At 32.1% G+C, this 21,541-nt stretch overlaps 2 protein-coding genes and 1 non-coding gene across 3 annotated transcripts; 2 read left to right on the top strand and 1 right to left on the bottom strand.

Annotated features, from left to right (window-relative positions):
- Nucleotides 1–483: 483 nt before the first annotated feature.
- LOC107032172 (cytokinin riboside 5'-monophosphate phosphoribohydrolase LOG3) lies at nt 484–4,399 on the top strand. The gene is made up of 7 exons (XM_015233753.2): nt 484–698; nt 1,354–1,451; nt 1,725–1,755; nt 2,418–2,517; nt 3,716–3,786; nt 3,901–4,044; nt 4,151–4,399. The coding sequence occupies exons 1-7, from the start codon at nt 573–575 to the stop codon at nt 4,241–4,243; spliced, it is 663 nt and encodes a 220-aa protein (XP_015089239.1). The 5' UTR covers nt 484–572; the 3' UTR covers nt 4,244–4,399.
- Nucleotides 4,400–15,128: 10,729 nt separating this feature from the next.
- TRNAS-GCU lies at nt 15,129–15,210 on the top strand. Its single transcript has one exon. It is a non-coding gene; the product is annotated as a tRNA-Ser (tRNA).
- Nucleotides 15,211–15,715: 505 nt separating this feature from the next.
- Nucleotides 15,716–21,339, bottom strand: LOC107002469 (54S ribosomal protein L24, mitochondrial-like). Its single transcript, XM_015200507.2, has 3 exons — nt 20,959–21,339; nt 19,380–19,625; nt 15,716–16,435 (listed from the first exon to the last, which is right to left on the bottom strand). The coding sequence occupies exons 2-3, from the start codon at nt 19,577–19,579 to the stop codon at nt 16,000–16,002; spliced, it is 636 nt and encodes a 211-aa protein (XP_015055993.1). The 5' UTR covers nt 19,580–19,625; nt 20,959–21,339; the 3' UTR covers nt 15,716–15,999.
- Between the last annotated feature and the right edge of the window lie 202 nt (nt 21,340–21,541).

The following is a 21,541-nucleotide window of genomic DNA, read 5'->3' as shown; positions in this document are numbered from 1 at the left end:
CTGTTTTATTTTTGCGTTACTATATATTTATAACACGTTTGTACATGTACCCTACGAGAATATTCAAGATTGACATAACATTGAAATCCTATACCTCATGATTAATTAAACATTATATATAAATTTTACTATATGATAATCTCTCTCTCTTTTTTTAAAATAAAAGAATAACATATTTGTTTCTTAAAAAAACTTTATGTTCATTTTTTATTTTGTAATATATAATAAAAGAAGGAAAATTTAAAAATATATATTATATAATCAACTAATTTATCAACCTGATCAATACACAATTTATGCCTGTCATAAATATCGTTTTATAAAATTAGTTGATCGAAGTGTTTAGGACCGTAAAATTGGTCCAGTAATGGTAGGGTTGAGTATAAAACAAATGTAATTATGTTTTTGGTGACGTGGTGTGGTCAAGCTAAAAAAGTATACACAATTTTCTTCTATATAATATATGGTACACGTATAACTCTACATATGTATAAGGGCCTATATATATTGCTCTTTTTCAGCATAATAACATACAAGATTCTTATTTTATCATCTAATTTGCAGAAAAAAAAATGGAGAGGGAGAGTGGTGTTGCAGTAAAGGGTTCAAAATTTAAGAGGATTTGTGTGTTTTGTGGAAGTAGTCAAGGCAAGAAGAGTAGTTATCAAGATGCTGCTATTGAGCTTGGCAAAGAATTGGTAAACAACAATGGCTTTTTTTTAAAACCTTTTTCTTGATTTTAGCTTTAACCCCTTTTGATTTTTAGCTCTTATATCGTGTGAAGATTGTATCTTTTTGGGGTTTCCATGAAAATGGGGTGTTTATTTTGAAGTAAAGGACGAGTCTTGATGATGATATTCAGGTTTTTTGGTTTTCAAATTTTAGGTTTGTTAACCCCTTTTGTTCAAATTTTCTTGATAATATGTTGTGTTACATGCACCTTCTGTTAGTCTCTCTGTTTCTTTTGTGTGTTTGAGTGTGTCTGTAACCACTCATGAAAGTTTCAATCTTTTTTGCAAGTTGCTTTGATTGTTGTTCACACATGGGAAATACAACAAAGTTTTTAGCTTCTTGTGCTAGTTTTGTTTTTACATTTTTGTGTATTCTATACTTACAGTTACTTTCATCTACAGGATTTTTATTCTTCTTGGGACCCTTTTTCTTTCTTTGTACAATTTTTGTATTTATGCTCTTTTACCATCTTCATATGTATAGGACTGCACTGAAAAGTACATTTGTTTTATAATCCATTTTTACCCTTTTGGCTTTTTTCTCTTTTTATAATCATTAAACAAGCTAAATGTGCTTTTAGACTTAAAAGTGATTACTTTATGGTGTTTTGTCTTATGGAAGGTGTCAAGGAATATTGATTTGGTCTATGGAGGAGGTAGCATAGGCCTTATGGGCTTGGTTTCACAAGCTGTTCATGATGGTGGTCGCCATGTTATTGGGTGAGGACAAAGATCAATCTATGCTAATTAAACTCCCGTTTGACCATAGATTTTGACGTTGAAACTTGAATGTTTTAGTTTTTGAAGTTGTGTTTGGACACATTTTACTTGGAAAAAGGTTTGAAAATATTTAAAGATCATATTTCCAAATGCTAACCAAAATTGTCACTAACATGATGGATGAAAGTGTATCTCTCTTGTGTTAATTAGTGCAAATGTTTCTTTTTTTATCAATAAAAATTGAATTTTTGTCATGTTATTGTCTGTCTGCAGGGTTATTCCCAAGACACTCATGCCTAGAGAGGTATGTCTGCTATGATCAAGAAAACTATTATACTACTCTTTAATCTTTTATAATCCATGTTTCAAAAGTTGATACTTTGAGTTTATTTCTAAATCTCTTTAAACTATTGGTTCTAATTTAATATTAGATGTACCAAAAGATGCTATTTACAAAGTTCTATGCTGTGTTCTTTTCTCAAGTTCCTGGGCACTGTGAAGGAGTAAAGAAACTTTTTTTTTTCTTTCTTGTCCTTTGATTGCCTTATCAAAATACCATGGTGTAACACTTTGACGTCTGGCTTTTCACTAGTATAATGTGTTTCCTGACATTTTTTCCTTCTGTATACAAAGCTTTATTCACTCTGTGTCTCTGGCTCTTGTGTTTCTGCAACTCATATATCATGAGTAAGACTACGTATAATAGACCCTCGTTAGTGTACCCGACTATCTTATATATGTCCTGAACTGGTGGTTGTGTATGGTAAGGATAAGGCTACTTTCTTCTGCAACTGCTGACCCTATAGACTATTTTCAGGATTAAGTCTTCTTTTTCTGAAATAATACTCATCATTGCTTCACTGCAGCAACATTTACTACACTACAAGAAATTCTTTGTCTTTCCCTCCTAATATTTTATCTTTTATTTTCTTTTTTCTACTGATGTATGGTACTCTTTTTTCACAGTTAACTGGTGAAACAGTAGGAGAAGTGAAGGCTGTTGCAGGTATGCATCAAAGAAAAGCAGAGATGGCTAAGCATTCTGATGCTTTTATTGCCTTGCCAGGTTAGTATTAAGCCTTACAGTCAAAGTTTTTAACTTTTACACACAAATTCCTATGTATAAAATAATTGGGATAAATTAAAAGAAAGAAAACAATCAGTTGTTTAATATTTGCTATTTCAGGCAATAGATTCATTATATGTCTACTGTCTTTTTGTTTTTCTGATAGTTCAGATTGTCATTTTCTTGGCTTAGTATGTATTTCCTTTTAAAAGAGACAAATAATACAAATTTGGAGTTTTTCATGATTTGTAACAAGTCTTGATATTCTTACTCTTGGATACAAGTGATTACCTTAAAGAATAGTTATGCTCAAATTATGTATATATCTAGTTGAAGGCTAGGGGTACGCGGCTATGTTGCGTGAATTTCGAATAAATACCTGACGCATCAGTGTCAGGTTCTCCATAAATTCATTACTTTTGAGGTTCCGAGCAACGTTGGTCAGCGATTGCTTTTGTTGTGTTTATTGGGCTTGTTAAAGAAAATGTAGATTTAAGGAGCAACAGTTCAATCCTTAGTTGTTGACCTATCAAAATCTTGCACTGGAATTAGGATTATTCATTGTGAGAGAAACTACTACTGTGATTTGTTCTTTTCCTTTAATGTATTTAAAAGCCATTGGGGGGTGATAGGTAAAGGAGAAAACTGTCATACTTTCACCAAATTGGTAATGCCAACTGGCTGCTGGACCTAACAAGTTATCATGCTCACTCCACTTTAGGATTTCAGTTGGTTCAGAAATTCAAACTAGTCAATATTATTCCTTTTGGTTGCATCTCAATAAGTCACAGAACTTTAGAATACATTAAAATACTGTTATTGATTAAACAGTAAACACCTTGTCAACTGTACTCCTGATTAGTACTTTTTTAATATATTCTACTTCATCCATTCTTTTGAGCCGAGGGTCTGTCGGAAACAACATCTCTACCCCACAAAGGTAGCGGTAAGGTTTGCGTACCTCCTACCCTCCCTAGACCCCACTCCTTGAGTTATACCTGGTGTGTTTGTAATATAGCCTGAGAACCATGCAGAGGATTATTGTGAGATTCATGGCCTGTATCATTCTTCTATTGTTCTTGCTTTATGTTTTCATGGACTTCATGGTACATTATCATTAAATCTTCGTAGTTAAGCATGTCATTAGACAGTTTCGGAAGAATTAAGCACTAACCCTATCGTCTCCATTCATATCTAGGTGGTTATGGAACTCTTGAGGAGTTGCTTGAAGTGATAACCTGGGCGCAACTAGGCATCCATGATAAGCCGGTATATCATTTATTTTCAACGTACTTTTGGATCATCGACGTTATGTAGTTCTTGTACTTGAGTTTTTAGCTTAACATTCACAATTGAGAACTACAAGTAACATGCATTTTGCAGGTAGGATTGCTGAATGTGGATGGATACTACAACTCATTGTTGTCATTTATCGACAAAGCTGTGGAGGAAGGTTTCATCAGCCCAAATGCACGCCACATCATTGTATCAGCACCATCGTCAAAGGAGCTAGTCAAGAAACTGGAGGTAAGAGAAAAAGGCGATATTCAAAGTCAATTCTTGTTCTTCATTAGAATACTTCTTGAAGTCGTACTCTGTGTTGAAAAAATGCACATTTTGTTTGCGATTGCAGGAATATGTTCCTTGTCATGAAGGAGTTGCTTCTAAGTTGAACTGGGAGACGGAACAACTTGGTTACCCTCAAGCACAAGAAATTTCAAGATGATTTGCAGCATACTATTACGCGTTAGGACATGATAATATCGTATTACTGGGACAAGCTAACCTGAAATTCTTAATTTTTGTTATGGGGAAAGGGTGCTCTAATTTTGTTTTTCACCCTGTAAATTACTCTAGAAATGACAAACATATCTCGACTCCCCTCCTTGTGCCCTTTAAGTTAGAAATTTCCTTATTTACTGTAAGATGTAACTACTTCTAAGATATGCATATGCTCTTCTTCTCTTATGTTTACTAAGTCTGCATTGTAATCCTGTGTTTCTTGTCCTTATGTATTACCTTCTTCGTTTTGTCGGATCGACTTGACACGGTGTTTAAGAAAATAAAAAAGACTTTTGATTCCTGTGAACTATTTACAGATATCATTCAATTGTTGAAAAAGGATGCTATCTTTAAGTTAATTTGCAGCAGCAACTTCTTGTTAACAACTGATGACAATGAAGTCATTTCATTCATCTTGTAAATGTACAGTGCATTGACAGTCACATTTTCCACAATGATGCTAGATCAGGACCAGCTAGTACTAGACAATTGAATCGTTACGAAGGATTTTAAGTTATATACACTGACAATAATCAAGTCAGTTATCATTATTATCAGGTTACTAGCTAATAAATGTCTATGGTTGAACCTTTTTACCAATAACTACTTGATAAGTAACATGATTGCGTAAACATGTTTTTAAAACGTCAGTGCATAAAACTTAAACTCTTTTCGAAAAACAAAGCATCAACCGTTTTTATACTCAGCTTTCAACTCATGAATTTTTTTATAAAAATGTACAGATAATATTTTGAACCTAGTGACTTCAGATATTGAATTCGTCTCTGGTAACATATAATTCCTTCATTTCAATTTGTTTCTGTTACTTTCTTTTTAGTCCATTTTTTAAAAAAAAATGCTTCATTCCTTTATCGACAAATCTTTTATTCTAACTTTCTACATGACATTTTAAGAGGAGAGTCTTAATACCGTAGTTGGTTTGTTACCTAAACTTTCACTTTATTAATTAAAATTCGATTCCTACCTTGTAATTCCCTTCCAATATATTTAAGACCATAAGATTCAAAAAAATTTAAAACTCCGTATTAAGTTAAAACCAGATAGACAAATTGAAACAGATGTTTCTAACTGATTTTTATAAGGTTTTAGTTAAGGGACTAGTATACAATGGTATGGTCCTTGAACAAGACATATAACAGAAGAGGTCCAATAAAAATAGGGCCCTCTGCTTCATATTGAGGGTATTGAAGAGTTGGTAACAAAATGAGATATTGATACTGATATATCATGAAAAGGGGTGATAATTAAGGTTAGTTGCAATAGCAAGTTACAAAATCCATGTGTAATATTTTGGTTGTTTTGGATAAAATCATAGTCACCATATTGTTGGTCCACATTTTCATGCATGATGGGGGGATGCCTTGACTAGTTTTGGTTTGGATAATAAATATGGAGAAGCTTAAGATTACAAAAAAAAACAAAAAAATAGGCATATGGTGGTTGAAGAGTCTATTTTATGTTTTAGCTATGGGTTTAATTGTGAAAATTCATCAAGGAATTAATTACTCTGCATTGATATGGAAAAGTTCATTTTTTCTTTTATGTGTTTAGTAAGTAAGTAAAAAATATTACTCGAAAACAGTTTATATTTATCTAAGGCAAAGACGCTGTATAACAAAAGATATACTTTCACTACAATAAAAATAACATTTAGCGGTATTAAATAATGACATTAATAAAGAGTGCTAAAGTCTTTACCGGAATTAGTTAAGTGTTATTAGAACTAATATCGATAAAGACTTTAGAGACATATACAAAAAATACCAATTGCCGTTAAAAATACATATTTAGAAAAAAAAATTTCTTTTAGCAACACTTGAGTTAACGTCATTATATTTAGGTAGCAAAAATAGTGAGTCTAAGGATGGAAACTATGGGGTGGGGTGGGTGGAAGGCAGGAGAGTGGGGATGAGGGCTATGGGAGTGGGGGTATAGGGGTGGGGATGGGGGCTATGAGGGTGGAATGGGGTGTACTAAAGGCAGAAAAAATTGATGAACGTTCGTTATTTTTTCTTAAAATAATTTTTAAAAAATATAAATTAGCAGACGAAACTGATTTTTCTTCGAATCTTTAAACCAAAATCAATTTTCATTAAAGAGATAAATGCTGCTTATTAAAATATTATACATTTCATTTCCTTTGAATCGAAGCTATTTTCATTTAAAGAAGTAAACGCTCTTTATCAAAATATTATCCATTTCAAAAATAGCCTCATTTGCACTAGCAATATGAGTGTTCTTGGAGCAAACAAATGGTCCATTAATAAAGAATACCACTTCACATAGAAAATCAAATTTCAAGGATGTATTATCATATACAAACCCTATATCTATAAAGTCTATCTATCTATATATATAAATGTACACAAAGGCTATTAGTCACATGGGTTTTTCCCATTCCTTCTCGTACTATTTCTTCTGTCTATTTTTACTTGTTTATATTTAATTTGATATATTCTTTATAAAATAAGAAATATAAGAATAAATTTTAATATAATGGACAAACACAAATGGAGTAAGGGAGTGACCAAACTGAAATTTTTCATTAAGGAAGAGTCAAAATATAAGAAAGTAAATTCATAAAAAAGTTAAATATATATTAATATGTATTAATATGTAATGTATATACGTAAAAAGAAAATTTTTAACTAATTAAACATTATAATTCTTCGATAAAGAGATAGTAACTACACCCCCAAGTACATGCATCGTGTATCGTGGCCTTTTGTTACCCTCTCCTACAAATTTATGTTATATAATACTTAATCAAATACTTTGAAAAAAAATATAGTTTTTTGAAATTTAGAAGTTGAGTTAAAATGCTTACACTACGTTTAGATCATTATTATTTATTGTATTGTATTGTATAGTTACTATACCTACAACTTTTGTTTTGATTGTTACTTAAAATGTATTGTACTATATTGTTAAATTTTGTTTGTTACGTAACAATGAATATCCCTATTTTATGGAACAATCAACTTGATGTGTTCCTAATTTGTTACTTAATTTCGTTTTTCAATTATATCTTTTCATAATATTCAAAATACTATTTTACCCTTTACCATAATTATTTAAATTTAATCAAACTTCCGAACTTAGAATAATTAAGGATATTTTAGTAAATTTAAAAAATTACAATACAGTAATGATACAATCAAGCCAAACAATTAAAATGTTATTAAGCAACAAACAACAATACAATCTAGCCAAACATTGTATCTATCATACAATACAATACAACAAAGTATAATACAATACAATACATTATGAAACAATGGGTAACAATAATCCAAACAAAGTGTTATTGTATTTATTTATATAATAACTATAAATTACTCTCTTGTTAATAATAAAATTAAAAAAATAAAAATAACAGTAACTCTGAAATAAAATTAAAAGAAAAGTGTAATATATAAATTAAAAGTGAAAGTATAAGATTATGTCGGCAAAGGACTTAGGAAAAAAAAAGGTTGTAATTTGTGCCAAAAAATGCCAAATTTATGATGTAAATTAAAAGGGGGGTGGAATTAGAAAAATATTTGGTCTTATTGATAAGTGTGGATGGGAAAAATTAGATCTATTTATTTAAGTCCTATTATTATTTTATTATATAAGGGAAGATACAACAATTATTATTATTTTTAAAAAAAATTAAAGCAAGAAAAAAGGAAATAGAGAATGAGATTATAATCAGAAACAAATTCTCACCAATAAAATAAAAGTTTAGATAGTCAATCAATTCAGCTATTAGAATATTCAAGACACGACTATTAAAAACTGAAAATAAATAATTAAAACATCATATACTTTTCAATTTTTTTACAAGATGCAATAAAAATAAAAATACTCTCATATAATTCGAAATCTTTAGTTAAAAATTAAAATTATCTCGCTCAATGAATGAATGATAAGCATAATTTAATTTACTCAGCTACTGAAATAGACAAATTAAATGTATTTCCATTTGTCTTGATGAGAAACATAATAAGTACCAGAGATTTTAATAATTGAAAATGACATGATCATTTATAATTAATAATTATAATTATTATTATATTGCATTAAGTTGGAAGGGTGAAAGAAATTAATATTCTTGTTTTGGACAACTCTTTACTCTTATCATGCAAAATGCTGACCAAAGATTAAAGGCTTAATTAGTAGTAATTAATTAGTGGCAGCTCATACATGGTAAAAAGGAAGAAAAAAAAATTTAATTAAAATTACATATATATAGAGAGTCAGAATTCTCAATAACAATATCTTTATCAATCGTAATTATATAATAACCAAATTTCTTTTTTAAAATTATTTTTTTCAATATAAATTCAAATTTTAACTTTAAAATCTATAATTTTTAGAGATTTTTTTTTCCGAATGGATGGGGGCCACATACTTGGATCAATCTTGCTATGATTAATGCCAATATATTTGTCCAAAGAACAACCACACACAATCAAAGCATTAATATTAGACAAATAAATGAATAGATAATTATGACTCTCAAATACTTCGATCAATTAGTTTATAAAATATACATAACGTATATAGATTATATATATTTGAATTGAATAGAAAAGGGAGGGGTAGATAGATATATTACTTAGGGTCTATAATGTTGGGCTCACTAATTAAAGAACCTAAAATTGGCATGCTCTAATTGCCTAATCACTTACATATAGGACCATTTTTGGGAAGTTGCATTGTATCTATTTTTATTTTATGAAAATCATTAATACTCTAAACCTCCGTATTTAATGTCTGGTTTTTATAAATAAGTTATTCATCGTCTCAAGTTATTTATCGTATTTTTTTCTTTTTATCATCAGCTTCTTAAAAAATATTAGTTAGGAAGAATGTTGACTAAGTTATTCTTACTTATAATTAAAATTACATAAATAACTATTTTTGTTTAAAACTTCTAAAAAATTAAAATAATAAATATGTTAAGATAAAATCATTATAGATAATTTGGAAGGGAGGAGTAGTTACTTTTAAGTTAAAGGTATCAAGGAACTTATGTTCATCTTAATATATCTAATAGCACTCAAGGAGAAAGAGAGATGTGATTTGATGGGGTATGATCTAACTTTATATTATTAAGGAAATGATTTTCGATCGGAAGGCGTGAACGTTGCGTATCAAAATAGAAAATTAATAAGTTTGGAGTGTTGTCTTGCTTTTCGATGAGTTTAGTGACCTTATTTTTATGTCTTGCTTTTGATTTCTATCATCATTTGTTGTTCGCATCATTTTGTAATTGTTATTGTTCCGTTATTATTTGATTTGCTTTTTTCACTGTTATTTTTCCTTTTTCGTACCAACTTTGGTATATGATATTTGAATCGAAAATCCTCCAAAAAAAAATTAACTCTATCTACTAACTTTATTGTATACAAACTTTATTTATACAAATTTCACTAAATATATATTGTCATTATTATCAGGAGAAAAAAGAAAAGCTAGGGTAATGATTCACATTGCTAAATGTAGATATTGTTATTTTTTAGTCAATAATGATACTATATCTTCTTAAAGATCATTTAAGTACTTTTATCTTTTTTTTTAATTGTAATATCTTTTTTTTCAAATTCTATTTCTGCATAATTTATGTTTGTAACTATTTAATACTGTGTGAACCTAATGTTGCATTAGCTATGTAGATTATTTATACATCAAGGAAGGTAATAATCATCTGGAAGATCAAATCTGATAATACAAATCTATGATCATAAAGTATAAAATATAGTTAACTTACATTCATTTTTTTTTAATGTATTGCAATGTATACTTAGCATATAATTTATGTATAAGTGAGCTATATTATATAATCAGTGTATATTTTTTTATGATTTTTGACAAGTTGTAGCCTATATTGTATAGTTGGTGTATATATACTTTCTACGCATTTTGGTTATTTTTTTTTTATGTAAATAAAAAACCGAAAATTAACCATCATTTCTCAACTTAAACAATCTAACACACTATTTAATCCTCAAATCTACCTCAATTAAGATTAAATTTGTAATACGAGTTTCTTGTATCATAAAATCATAAGAAATAAGTCACAATCATAAAATTTCTAAAACATAAACAAATCTATTTTATAATATTAACGATTTCTCATGATTTTCAAGCTATTCAAACAATACTCATTTGATTTGAATTTAATTTTCATATTCAAAATTCAAGATTAATGACTTCTTTAAAATATTATACTTCAATTTTTATTAGTTTGAAAAATATTATCATACAAGAACAAAGACAAACAAGGAGAAAGAAAACCAAAGCTAACACTATGTTTGAATCATTGTTATCCATATCCATTGTATTGTATTGTATTGTTACTATACCTACAATATTTGTTTTGATTGTTACTTAAAATGTATTATACTGTATTGTTAAATTTCGTTGTTAGAAACCCCTATTTTATGGAACAACCAATTTGGTGTGTTCCCATTGTTACTTAATTTCTTTTTTCAATTATATCTTTACATAATATTTCAAAATATTATTTTATCCTTTACCTTAATTATTTAAATCTTGTCAAACCTCCTACCCTAAAATAATTAAGGATGTTTAAGTAATTTACAAAATTATAATGCAGTATGATACAATCAAACCAAACAATTAAAATGTTACTAAACAACAACAAACAATACAATCTAGCCAAATATTGTATCTACCATACAATACAGTACAATAGAGTACAATACAATATAGGGCAACTTTCGCATATAGCAAACAAAAAATTCATATTTGTATGCTATAGCAAAGTTTGCATAATTGCGCTCCATAGCAAACATAAAACTGTATAATTCGCTATACATATACAATTGTATAATTCGCTGGCCTAAATTATATAATTCCCTGGCCTATTTCGCTGCAATTGTATAATTCGCTATCCTATTTCACTGCAATTGTATAATTCGCTGCCTATTTCGCTGCAATATTTTTATAAAATTTGCTTTGCATACAATTGAATCGAATTAAAATGTATGTATATTGCATAACTATAAGTGTATAGCAAGAAGATATATGTTTTTCTCTCGCTTTATACAAAAACAGAAACATAATATATACACTTCTGTTGTATAAAGCTAGAGAAAATTGTATTTCACAGCAATTGTATAATTCGCAATTGTATAATTCGTTGGCCTTTTTCTCTGCAATATTTGTATAAAATTTGCATTTGTCTACAATTGAATTGAAGTAAAATGTTTGTAAATTGTATATTTAAGTGTTTAACACGAAGATATATGTTTTTGCACGTGTATATACAATTTTCTCTCGCTTTATACAAAACAGAAATTATACACTTCTGTGTATAAAGCGAGAGAGGCGAGCGAGAATGGGAGAGTGGCTGTCACGACCCAAAATATGGGTGTGATGGCACTCGTCTAATCCCACCAAGACAAGTCAGCTTAAACCCAATATCTAACAAAGTGCGGAAGTAAATGACAATCCAACAACAATTTCTATTATGAAACCAAGTCATATTAATTCAATTCCCAAAACCAGGTTGTCACGTGCACAAGCCTCTAATATAAATATTAGAATTGAAATAAAATAGAAGTCTAAAATGAAGTTGTCTTTCAAGTAAAAACAAAGTCATAAACTGGAGTAGGAAAGTTCGCTGAGATGACAAGCAGCTACCTCACAACCCTCCACAAGATGCCTCGGAAACGAAAAGAATGACAAGTATCACGAAGATCCGGGCTCGTAACCTACAAAAATTTGTAGAAGCAAGGGATGAGTACCAAACCACGCGGTACCCAACAAGCAAACCTCTAAACACAAGTTAAGTGAACAAAATACGGGTACCCCTTACACCCTATTTGAACCTCCACACTACAAACAACTCACAGTTTACCAAACACACAACTCAATAACCACACTCTATTAGCTTACATATTCTCAATAACAGTTCAATATTCAACAGTCACAATTTTCCTAGAGGAACACTATCACGATCAGCAAACTACGTATTCAAGTTCATCAATAACAAAAAGGTGTAATGCCATGAGATGCAATGTCTAGTATAGTGATGCATGTCTTCCCTAACGATACACACCCGCTGTCTCTCAGTCTGGGACCCATGGGGGACATATCTGTCCATGCATCTGTCGCGGCGCACGACACGACCCTCGATAATAGTAACCATCGCGGCGCGCGATACGTCCCTCGAAATATAATATCTATCGCGGCGTGCGATACGACCCTCGAAATGGCACATTCTCTTACCACAACCATGTCTTAGATAAAGTGCAAATGACATGCTCAAATGAAAATGAGGAGATAACCATTTTGATAACAAAGCACAATTCACAACAAGGAATATAACACCAACAAATAAGCAACGAGTCTCCAAGTCATTCTCAACACCACACAAGGAAATACACGAATTTCATACGCTTGACAAGGGTTTAGAAATCCACTTGCCTCAAATAGTTGAACAGTCACTATGAGACTTGAGCCTTTCCTTTTCGTTGTGCTTCCAACTCAAGGCAATCTATTCACATTAATAATCACAATAAAAATTCAGAAATAACAAAACTCATGTTACTACAGGTCTAACCTAAACCCAAAAACTCACTCAAATCTAGAATTAAATTCCTAATATTGATGTCAACTAGCTAGATGTCAACTTTCATATTTATCCAAGTTTCAAGCTTAGGTAAGTCTTCATTCAATAACCTAATATTAATAATATTCATAAAATACAATACACCTAATATTTAACTACTCATTTCAATAAAACAAAACTTGAAATATAATGTTATAATTATAAGAAGAATCTGATAAAAAAAAATGATTAACTACCACTTTATAATATATTTTATGCTAATAAACCCATTTCCCCTTAATCTGTATTCCCATTCCAATTCAATTTTTTTTTCTTCCAGAATCCACATTAAACAACCCATTAATTTCCATTCACGTTACAACATTTGTGACAATTGTTTTGTCTTTTTCTTCTTTTGTTTATCTTTGTTCAGCAATACACACTAATTATCTATTATAAAATCAATCAACTAATCACAATTAATCACTAAGGTTCAACTTGGCAATCACTACTTATTATTATAAACATATATAAGTACCTATATAATATTGCTAAATACATATATAAATTTTTTTCTGCCAAAAGCTTATTCCAAATCTCCAAACCCCAAATTCAATTCTAATATAGTATTAATATATATATATATATGTGCACAACAATTAATGATTGTATGCAAAGCAATTAATGCTGCAGCATATGAGAAATTAGGAAAAGTTTCAATTGAAATTTTTCTTACGAGAATTCGTGAAGCAGTTCGTCCCTTCCTTCTCTGTTCACGCCGCAAGCAGGTTAGTTTTCTGCTCCTCTTCCTTTTCTTTTCTAAATTAATTAAGTACTAAAAGTGATAGGTTTTACCCACATATTTTAGTAAATATAGTCTAAAGGGTATAGGGTCTTAAATAAATTATCACTTTAGCTCATAAACTATCGATTAATTAACTTAAGTTAAATAAATATTCAAAATTCTAAGAGGAGCTTTTGGGTCATTACAGTGGCGAGCGAGATTGGGAGAGTGGCGAGCGAGATTTTTGGGAGAGAGTCGCCTGGCAAACTTTGGCTAACGTTTGCTATGGAGCATAATTAAATCAAACCCTAGCTACTCCATTTATTTTAGATTATTGGTTTGCTAATATATACAATTTTCCCTACAATATAATACATTATGAAACAATGAGTAACAATGATCCAAACAAAGTGTAAGAGTTCCATGGCCCAATCCCCAGAAAGTGTTGAAATGCAACAGTCCATATTGAGCCCATGATTTAGAAGGCCCACAATTACCTGGGCCCAAGACTACTTGGAGCATTAGTACATCTAAGCCCATATCTCTTCTACTTGGATTGGTTCATAGATGAATATAACATTAGTTATTTTATATGGAGAAATGTGGAGGAGATTATAAGGTAAGAAATCGAATTCTCACCAAAAAAGTAGAAGTTCAGGTAACCAATTATCGAATATCCGAGGTACTAAAGATTCTCCTTATATAACACTTTTTGCTAAGATGTTTGGTTAATTTCTTTTGCAAAATATGTCTCTAACTCTCAACCTCTCTCTAACGAGCTTTTAGTCACTCATACTTAGTATTTATATCAATAGATATCGACATATGTTTTGAAATTTATGTATACTTATTTACTGAATTATATTTGATCAACCATCTGATAATATAGCTATTGAGTATTAACTAACCTTGTTGATATTTTTCAGTTTTATGATAAGTAGTACAGAGATATATCCAGTTTGACATTATAAATGAGCTTTAGAGAGAATGTGGTGTATGGAAGTGTACGTTCACATATTTTCAATAGATCCATGACTTAATTGGTATCATGCAATATTATTACTTTTAGATTGAAATATATTATTGAAAAATGTTGTCACGTAAATACTTCTATATGATTGCACAATTTTTTTGTTACATAATATCACACATTAATAACCAAAAGGATAAAAAGCTATATTAAAAAAAAAGGGATACAAAATAGAACTACGGTAAATAAAAGATTAGGTCAAAGAAAAAATAGAATTACTAAATAACAAGTAAAGACAAAAATGAAAAAACTAAGAAAACAAATTAAATACGTAATCACATCATAAAGACCGTTATTAAAATGAGACTTTTTCGTAGTTACTCGACAATGAATTTAACCTACCATACAAGCTTGTTAATTCCAAACATAAAAGTTCCTCAAAGTAGATTTTATTAAATAACTTTTTTAAGGTTAAGCGAAATAACAAAGTCGCTTTGGCCGAGTGGTTAAGGCGTGTGCCTGCTAAGTACATGGGGTTTCCCCGCGAGAGTTCGAATCTCTCAGGCGACGAATTCTTTTTTTTTTTTGTTATTCCTAAGTCGAGTGTATTATATGAACAATTTTTAAGCCGAGAATATATAAGAAATAACCTCTTTTTTGTTACTATTAGGGATAAGTTCCGCATACGCTATATACGTCTGCTTTGTCTTGATCAAGCCCTTTTAATCGATAAGTAAAATTTAGTTTATTGATTTATCTATGTGTCTGCTCTACGTAAATGGAACAGAATACGCAAACATAAAGCAACTGTTAAGAAGAACATACTTTAGGGAGGGAGAGATCCTTTACAGAAGAGTTCAAGAAGCAATATTATGGTGCCGCCTGAAAGTTTTTTCGACAGTATTGAAGGTGCTAGTATTGTGTTTCTGGGGCAGCACTTGTGCATAGGTAGATAGCAAATCAGAGATGAAACAATCTGTGTTTTTAGACTCTATACAAATATCTTCTATTTTGTAAATCTAAAATTATCTTCTATTATACAATACTTGATTAATCATTTGTATGTACAAATTAATTAGTGCAGTAAAGCATCTTGATAAGATATTTCTAATAGGTAGTCATGAAAGCAATGTAGAGAGAAATGCAAGGTAAGCTTAATATGGCCTTTCTTAGACTCACACTCTGCACAAGGGGAAGGTTAGTGCAGTGTGATAACATGGATTCTGGCAATATATCCAGAAAAACATACACTAAAGCAGATGCTAGGCAAAATTCATGGATATGAATAAATATCAGGAATACAAAGTCACTACGACCAACAAAAGAAGCCCGGAAGCCAACAACATTTGCTCTGTGTTTTCAAGCATTGGCGACCATCCCTTCATGGAAATCAGTTGGTAAGCTTCCTTCTCCGTCAGTTCCTTCAGAATCTGCTTTTACCTCGGATTTTGGTGACCAACCATACATCTTCCTTCTGGCTTCCCTACGCGCTGCTCTTTCTTCCAACTTCACTTCCTTAAATTGCTCTTCAAGTTTTGTTTCTTCTTCGGGTGTAAAGAAAACTACCTCCATTTTCCCAAGCTCCTCGTACAACTTCTCAATCTTAGCTTTCCAGAACAGGCCTAATTCAGTGTCCATCTCATGGTAAGGTGTCTTCAGCAGGTACTCATCAATACCACCTGCCTTGTCAATACATCGCAAGGCATGAGTTGTAACCTTCACACGAATTTGGCGATCTAGGATGTAGCTGAAAAGCCGTTTCTCTTGCACATTAGGCTTCCAAGTCCTCCTAGACCTGTTCAAATAAACAAATCACAATTTATTTTTTGGGGGAAGTAAAGAATGACAGTTTATTATGATTCACTACATATGACACACTGCAGTTAAAAATATGAACTTACCTTTTCTATCTTTGGGGAGCTAGAAATAACTACAATCCAAAGGCAGCAGACTACAAATACCAGCATTTGCAAGCCAACTAAAAGTTTCAAGCAACTACAGGCAATTACATCTGAATTAAGTGGGGAGGGATAGGTAGAAGAAAAGCACTTAGTTGATAATTGATATCTCAAACTCGGCAAAGCCTTCTGCCGTACAAGCATCAAAGAAGAATATTTCTGCGAATTTGAATTCTATTGGGAAAGATCGTATTTACCTCTAGAAACAAATTTGGTGCAGGAAGAAAAGATAACTATTCTGAAGCTCTGGAGAAAAAGAATGGCAGGAAAGCACTAGCTGATCTTACAAACTCAAGCAAATAGCCATTCGTTGCAGAAGAGGAATTTCTCCATAATCATCAAAATTGGGACAAAGCACAGGGAAAGGCCATGGACATGAGTTGTTTTCTAAAGGAAGTTGGATTAGATCACGATGATATCCCAGTGCAAATTGGAGAATCTCCACATGCACTTCAACCATCAAATGAAGTCAAAGTCATCAGCATATCATCCAGAAAGCCCAAAGAAGCATTATGTCGAAGTGGAAGAGATGCCCGAACTGATTTTTTATGATCATATTTGTAGATACGAGGAAAATCGGGCTTGTGAATCTTTTTCCCCTTGTGCTGCATCTCCTATATTAGCAAAGTCACCTTATATCATCTGGACAGACGACGGTATTCTAGATTTTGCATTGATTGGAACGTCTATCAAACCAAAGCATTGATGGACACTTCTTTTAGCTAGCTAAAGGATCACTCGCAGCCCTTAGAATATTGTTCAGTATATCTGCTGTAGTCATCGGTCAGTCAGCTGTTTGATTGTTGTTGTTTAGTTCTGCCTTGCTTCACATTTTATCACTTAGCCCTAATGCTTTTGTATTTTTTAAAAAAAACTCTTAACATCAGAAGGAGGATATTTTTATATGAAACAGATAAGTCTTTGTTAAGTAGAAATAAGAAAAATAATGCTTTGGAGCCTCTGCTGATTCTAGAGCAAACAACTATAAATACCAAATTAAATTGAGAAAATTAACATGATGAACTTGAAAACCGAAGTCCAACAGCTGGCAAAGGTAGAGGAGGTTTCTTGGAGACAAAAATTTAGATGTTTGTGGTTTAAGGAAGGAGGTAGAAACACTATGTTTTTCCAAAGTGTTTCCAAATCCTACAGGAGATATAACTGCATCGAAAGATTGAAGGATGCAGACACAGTTATTGAGGATAAACAACATATCAAAGAATACTGGCCTTCTATCAGAACTTTACCCGAGGATGAAAATTGGAGGCCTACAAAAAAAATTTAAGGCTTGGGATGTTTATCAATTGAAAAAGGGAGGTCTGGAAGTTGCTTTCACTAAGGAGGAAGTGAGAGATGCCATTGGCTCATGTGCTCCTGACAAAGTCCAGATCTTGATGGATTCACAATGGCCTTCTACCAGAAAGCATGGGACACCATTAAGCATGCCATATTGGCTGCTCCCAATCACTTTCACCACCATGTTCTAATTCCTAAAATAAAAGGAGCTACGGAACTTAGAAACTACAAACCCGTAAGTCTTTACGCCACCAGAATGCATTCATTAAAGAAAGACCCATACTGATGCTGCCTCATAGCAAATGAAGCTTATAGACTGGAAGATAAAGTCGGGTGGAAATGGGCTCCTACTAAAGTTTGATGTTGAAAGAGCCTCTGACAAAGTAAGTTGGCTCTATCTTATTACTATCCCTGTGCATTATTCAACCCTTATTAACAGAGGTCTAGTGGGACTCTCCCCTAGAAGAGGGATCACCGGGAACCTTCTTTCTCAACTGGCCATGGAAGGTCTTAGTAATGTACTTGACAAAGCTGAACAATTATAATGGTTTGAAGGATTCACAATGTGTAGCTGCAGGGTATATTACTATCTCCATTTCTCATCTCTTGTTTGCTGATGATACACTTATCTCCTGTGGAGCTGAGAAGTCCCAAGTCATTGACCTGAATCTTGCCCTGATGTTTATTGAGGCATGTCTGGCCTACATATGAATATGCTCAAAAGTATCATCTACCCGGTGAATATAATCCCAAATGGAACTGGCTGGCATCATGGGATGTAGTACTGGCAAAATACGAATCTTCTGAGCTTTGGAATTCAGTAGTTGAAAAGTGTACTGAATGTTAGCAACATGGAAGAAGCTACCTATCTTTTAGTGGCAGGCTAACCCTTATTGATAGTGTACTGGATAACATCCCTACTTATTTCATGGCATTTGATCCTATCGCAGCAAAATCCAGGAGCAACTTGACAGAACAAGAAGGAACTTTCTTTGGGATGGAAATAACATCAACAAGAAGATCCACCTAGTCAACTGGTCTAAAGTCACACTCCCTAGATCACTAGGTGGGCTTGGGGTAAAAGTCTTAGCCTTACATAACATGTGTATGTCAATGAAATGTCTCAGGTGATTCAACCAGGATGACACTAGCTTATGGAGTATGATAAACACTGCTAAGTTTGAGAATGAAGCACTGCTGCACCTAACCTGTGGGGTCACTCCATAGCACAGGGCTCTGGAAACACATAACACTCTATGCCATTGACAACTATAAAACAAATAACAAATAAAATTCTTTCAATTGGGGGAATGGGAGGATGGAGATATTCCTAAACATACCTAACTAATAATAATATGTAAAGTAAAAAATCGGAAGAACATCCGAGCAAGGAAATCAAAGAATCTACAAAGCAGAACATATCAAAATCTCACATTTAGTCTAGAAATAGAAAATTGATTATGAAACTAAGAAGAAGAAACTCACGTATTTCCACCTTTCTCACTGACCCGATTGCCAAACTGAATGTGACGGCCAGCGAAGAGGCCACGCTGAGCACGACCCATGACAACTTTTGCATTTGGCACGCATTTCTCAAGCCGTTCTTTAACTCCAGATGCCAAGTTCTTCTCTCCACCTATATTCTTCACTATCTTTTTCATCATTTCCTTGGATCTGAACGCCATTTCTTCTCCAGAATTTTGATGGAATTTGAGGTTTAGGGTTTTAGAGCTGAAACTTGAAGTTCAAAATTAGTACTATATGTTTCTATTTTTTTCCTTCACAACAATTTTTTATCTAATCTCTCAGTTAATAATGATTTCTTTATTCAAGTTTTATGTGCTTATCATTCTAGATTAGCTAATATTGAGACACTTCAACTAAATGGAAACAAAAACTAATTAAGGTAAACAAAATCAATTTTTCATAATAAAAATATAACACAAGCAAGGAAATAATTCTCACATTTAATATAACGATGATCATTATAGAAGATTTATTACTGAATACATAATAAGATTTGAATTTGGATGGTCAAATGATAACAAAAGGGTCAATATTTTAAGAAAAAAAACAGTACCAAGTGTACAACTGAACTGATCAGTGGCTTCAGAAATTGAAATTTTGTTGTTTATGGAGCCCAACATGATAGTACGGTACAAAAGTGCAAATTTCAGACCATTTCAAGTTTTTGATTCTTTTAGATTATTCTGTTAACCTAAACTCCATGTCAGGTACTAGTTTTCCCATCTAGCTAATTTGGATTAAAATACTCTTTAATAGCAAGATCCACTCGATGGATGTCAATATTGGTTTAGGTGGTAAAATACTCTTTATCAGTGACAACTTTATTCCAAGTACTCAAATTTGAGCCTCTAATTACTAATGAAGTGAATAGTATTTACCACTCTACCGCAACCTTTTTGATCTGTTGCATTAATTAATCATTGATTTCGCAATGCCATGTGAAGCTCTACTTGCATTGCATTGCCCATATTAATTCATTGTCTTGCCTTTGGTAGTTTAACCTAGACACTCTTCCTCTCATCTCAAGTACTAAAGCTTCCCCTTCATCTAATGTCTACAAATGCTTAACTAATTGAACTTAGCTATCACATTAAATTGTAAAACCACCTACCTACATTCTATTATTTTTCTTTCATTAATGCTTTCGAATTTTCCTAGTAATAGTGTTACATCTTCCATCTACTTTATTTTCTCAAAAACTATAGAAATAATAACACCTCAACGTGATTTTAATTACATAGTATGGAGTTTTTACTCTTTAGTAAAGGCTGCTGCAATTTTATTTATTAAGTGATACCTAACCATTAGTGCAACCCAAATTAATGCATCATTTTCCTTCTTACTGAGGGATTATTGGCATTGCAGAAATCAGCAACTCCCAAAGTCAGAAAACTAAAACCTTTAGGTGGTCCTAAAGACTGATGAACATCAATAAAAAAAAATTACGAGGTAATAATAAAAAGGGGGTAACAAGCTGTTGATAACTTATGAACATCGTCAAGAAAATTATGAGGTAATAATAAAAAGGAAAACAAACCTGGACGGATCTGAGGAGATCCGTTTGGTACAAAATCACAGAAATTTGAGCCTCAGCTTGAGCAGTTGGTGTTGTTGCTATCGCCCTCTAGCCGAGATTCTGACTTGTTGTCGTTGGTTGGAGCTGCTGGCGGCCTGGAGTTCGCTGTGGAGAAGAGATGGGAGGGGGATAGAGGAAGAAAGAAGAGAGGAGGGGAAAAGAGAGAGGGGTCGAGGAAAGAGGAGAAGAGGAAGACGAGAGTTCGAGAGAGAGGAGTCTTCGCCGGTGCTGCTGCTCGCCGGTGATCCGTTCGGAGGAGGAGAAGAGGAAAGCGGGGCGAGGGGAGAAGAGATGAGGGAAAGAGAGGCGGGTGAAGGGGCTGGGTAATTGAGAGATAAATTTGCTTAGGGTTTCGATATTATTATTTTTTTTAAAGGGTCAAATATGTTTCTAAACTATTAGATATATTTTCTGTTTAAAATTTGGTTTACTTATGTTATTACTGTCCAACTTTTGGTCCAAATATGTTTTTATGTACGTTAGTTGTCATGTTGGACATATTCAACTTATTTTTTATTTCTTTAAATTTCACATGAAATTGTGA

Source organism: Solanum pennellii, chromosome 10, assembly GCF_001406875.1.
Source record: "Solanum pennellii chromosome 10, SPENNV200".
NCBI classification, from domain to species: domain Eukaryota; kingdom Viridiplantae; phylum Streptophyta; class Magnoliopsida; order Solanales; family Solanaceae; genus Solanum; species Solanum pennellii.
Note: the sequence above shows the minus strand (reverse complement) of the source record. Positions and strands in the feature narration are given on the sequence as shown.

Bases quoted from the DNA above. Each gene is read 5' to 3' on its own strand.
- LOC107002469 (XM_015200507.2), bottom strand. From the start codon at position 19,579: ATGGCGTTCAGATCCAAGGAAATGATGAAAAAGATAGTGAAGAATATA. The intron at 16,436-19,379 runs GTGAGTTTCTTC...TTATTTGAACAG, and splicing joins AGTGAGAAAGGTGGAAATAC to GTCTAGGAGGACTTGGAAGC.
- LOC107032172 (XM_015233753.2), top strand. From the start codon at position 573: ATGGAGAGGGAGAGTGGTGTTGCAGTAAAGGGTTCAAAATTTAAGAGG. The intron at 1,452-1,724 runs GTGAGGACAAAG...GTCTGTCTGCAG, and splicing joins GGTGGTCGCCATGTTATTGG to GGTTATTCCCAAGACACTCA. The intron at 3,787-3,900 runs GTATATCATTTA...TGCATTTTGCAG, and splicing joins TAGGCATCCATGATAAGCCG to GTAGGATTGCTGAATGTGGA.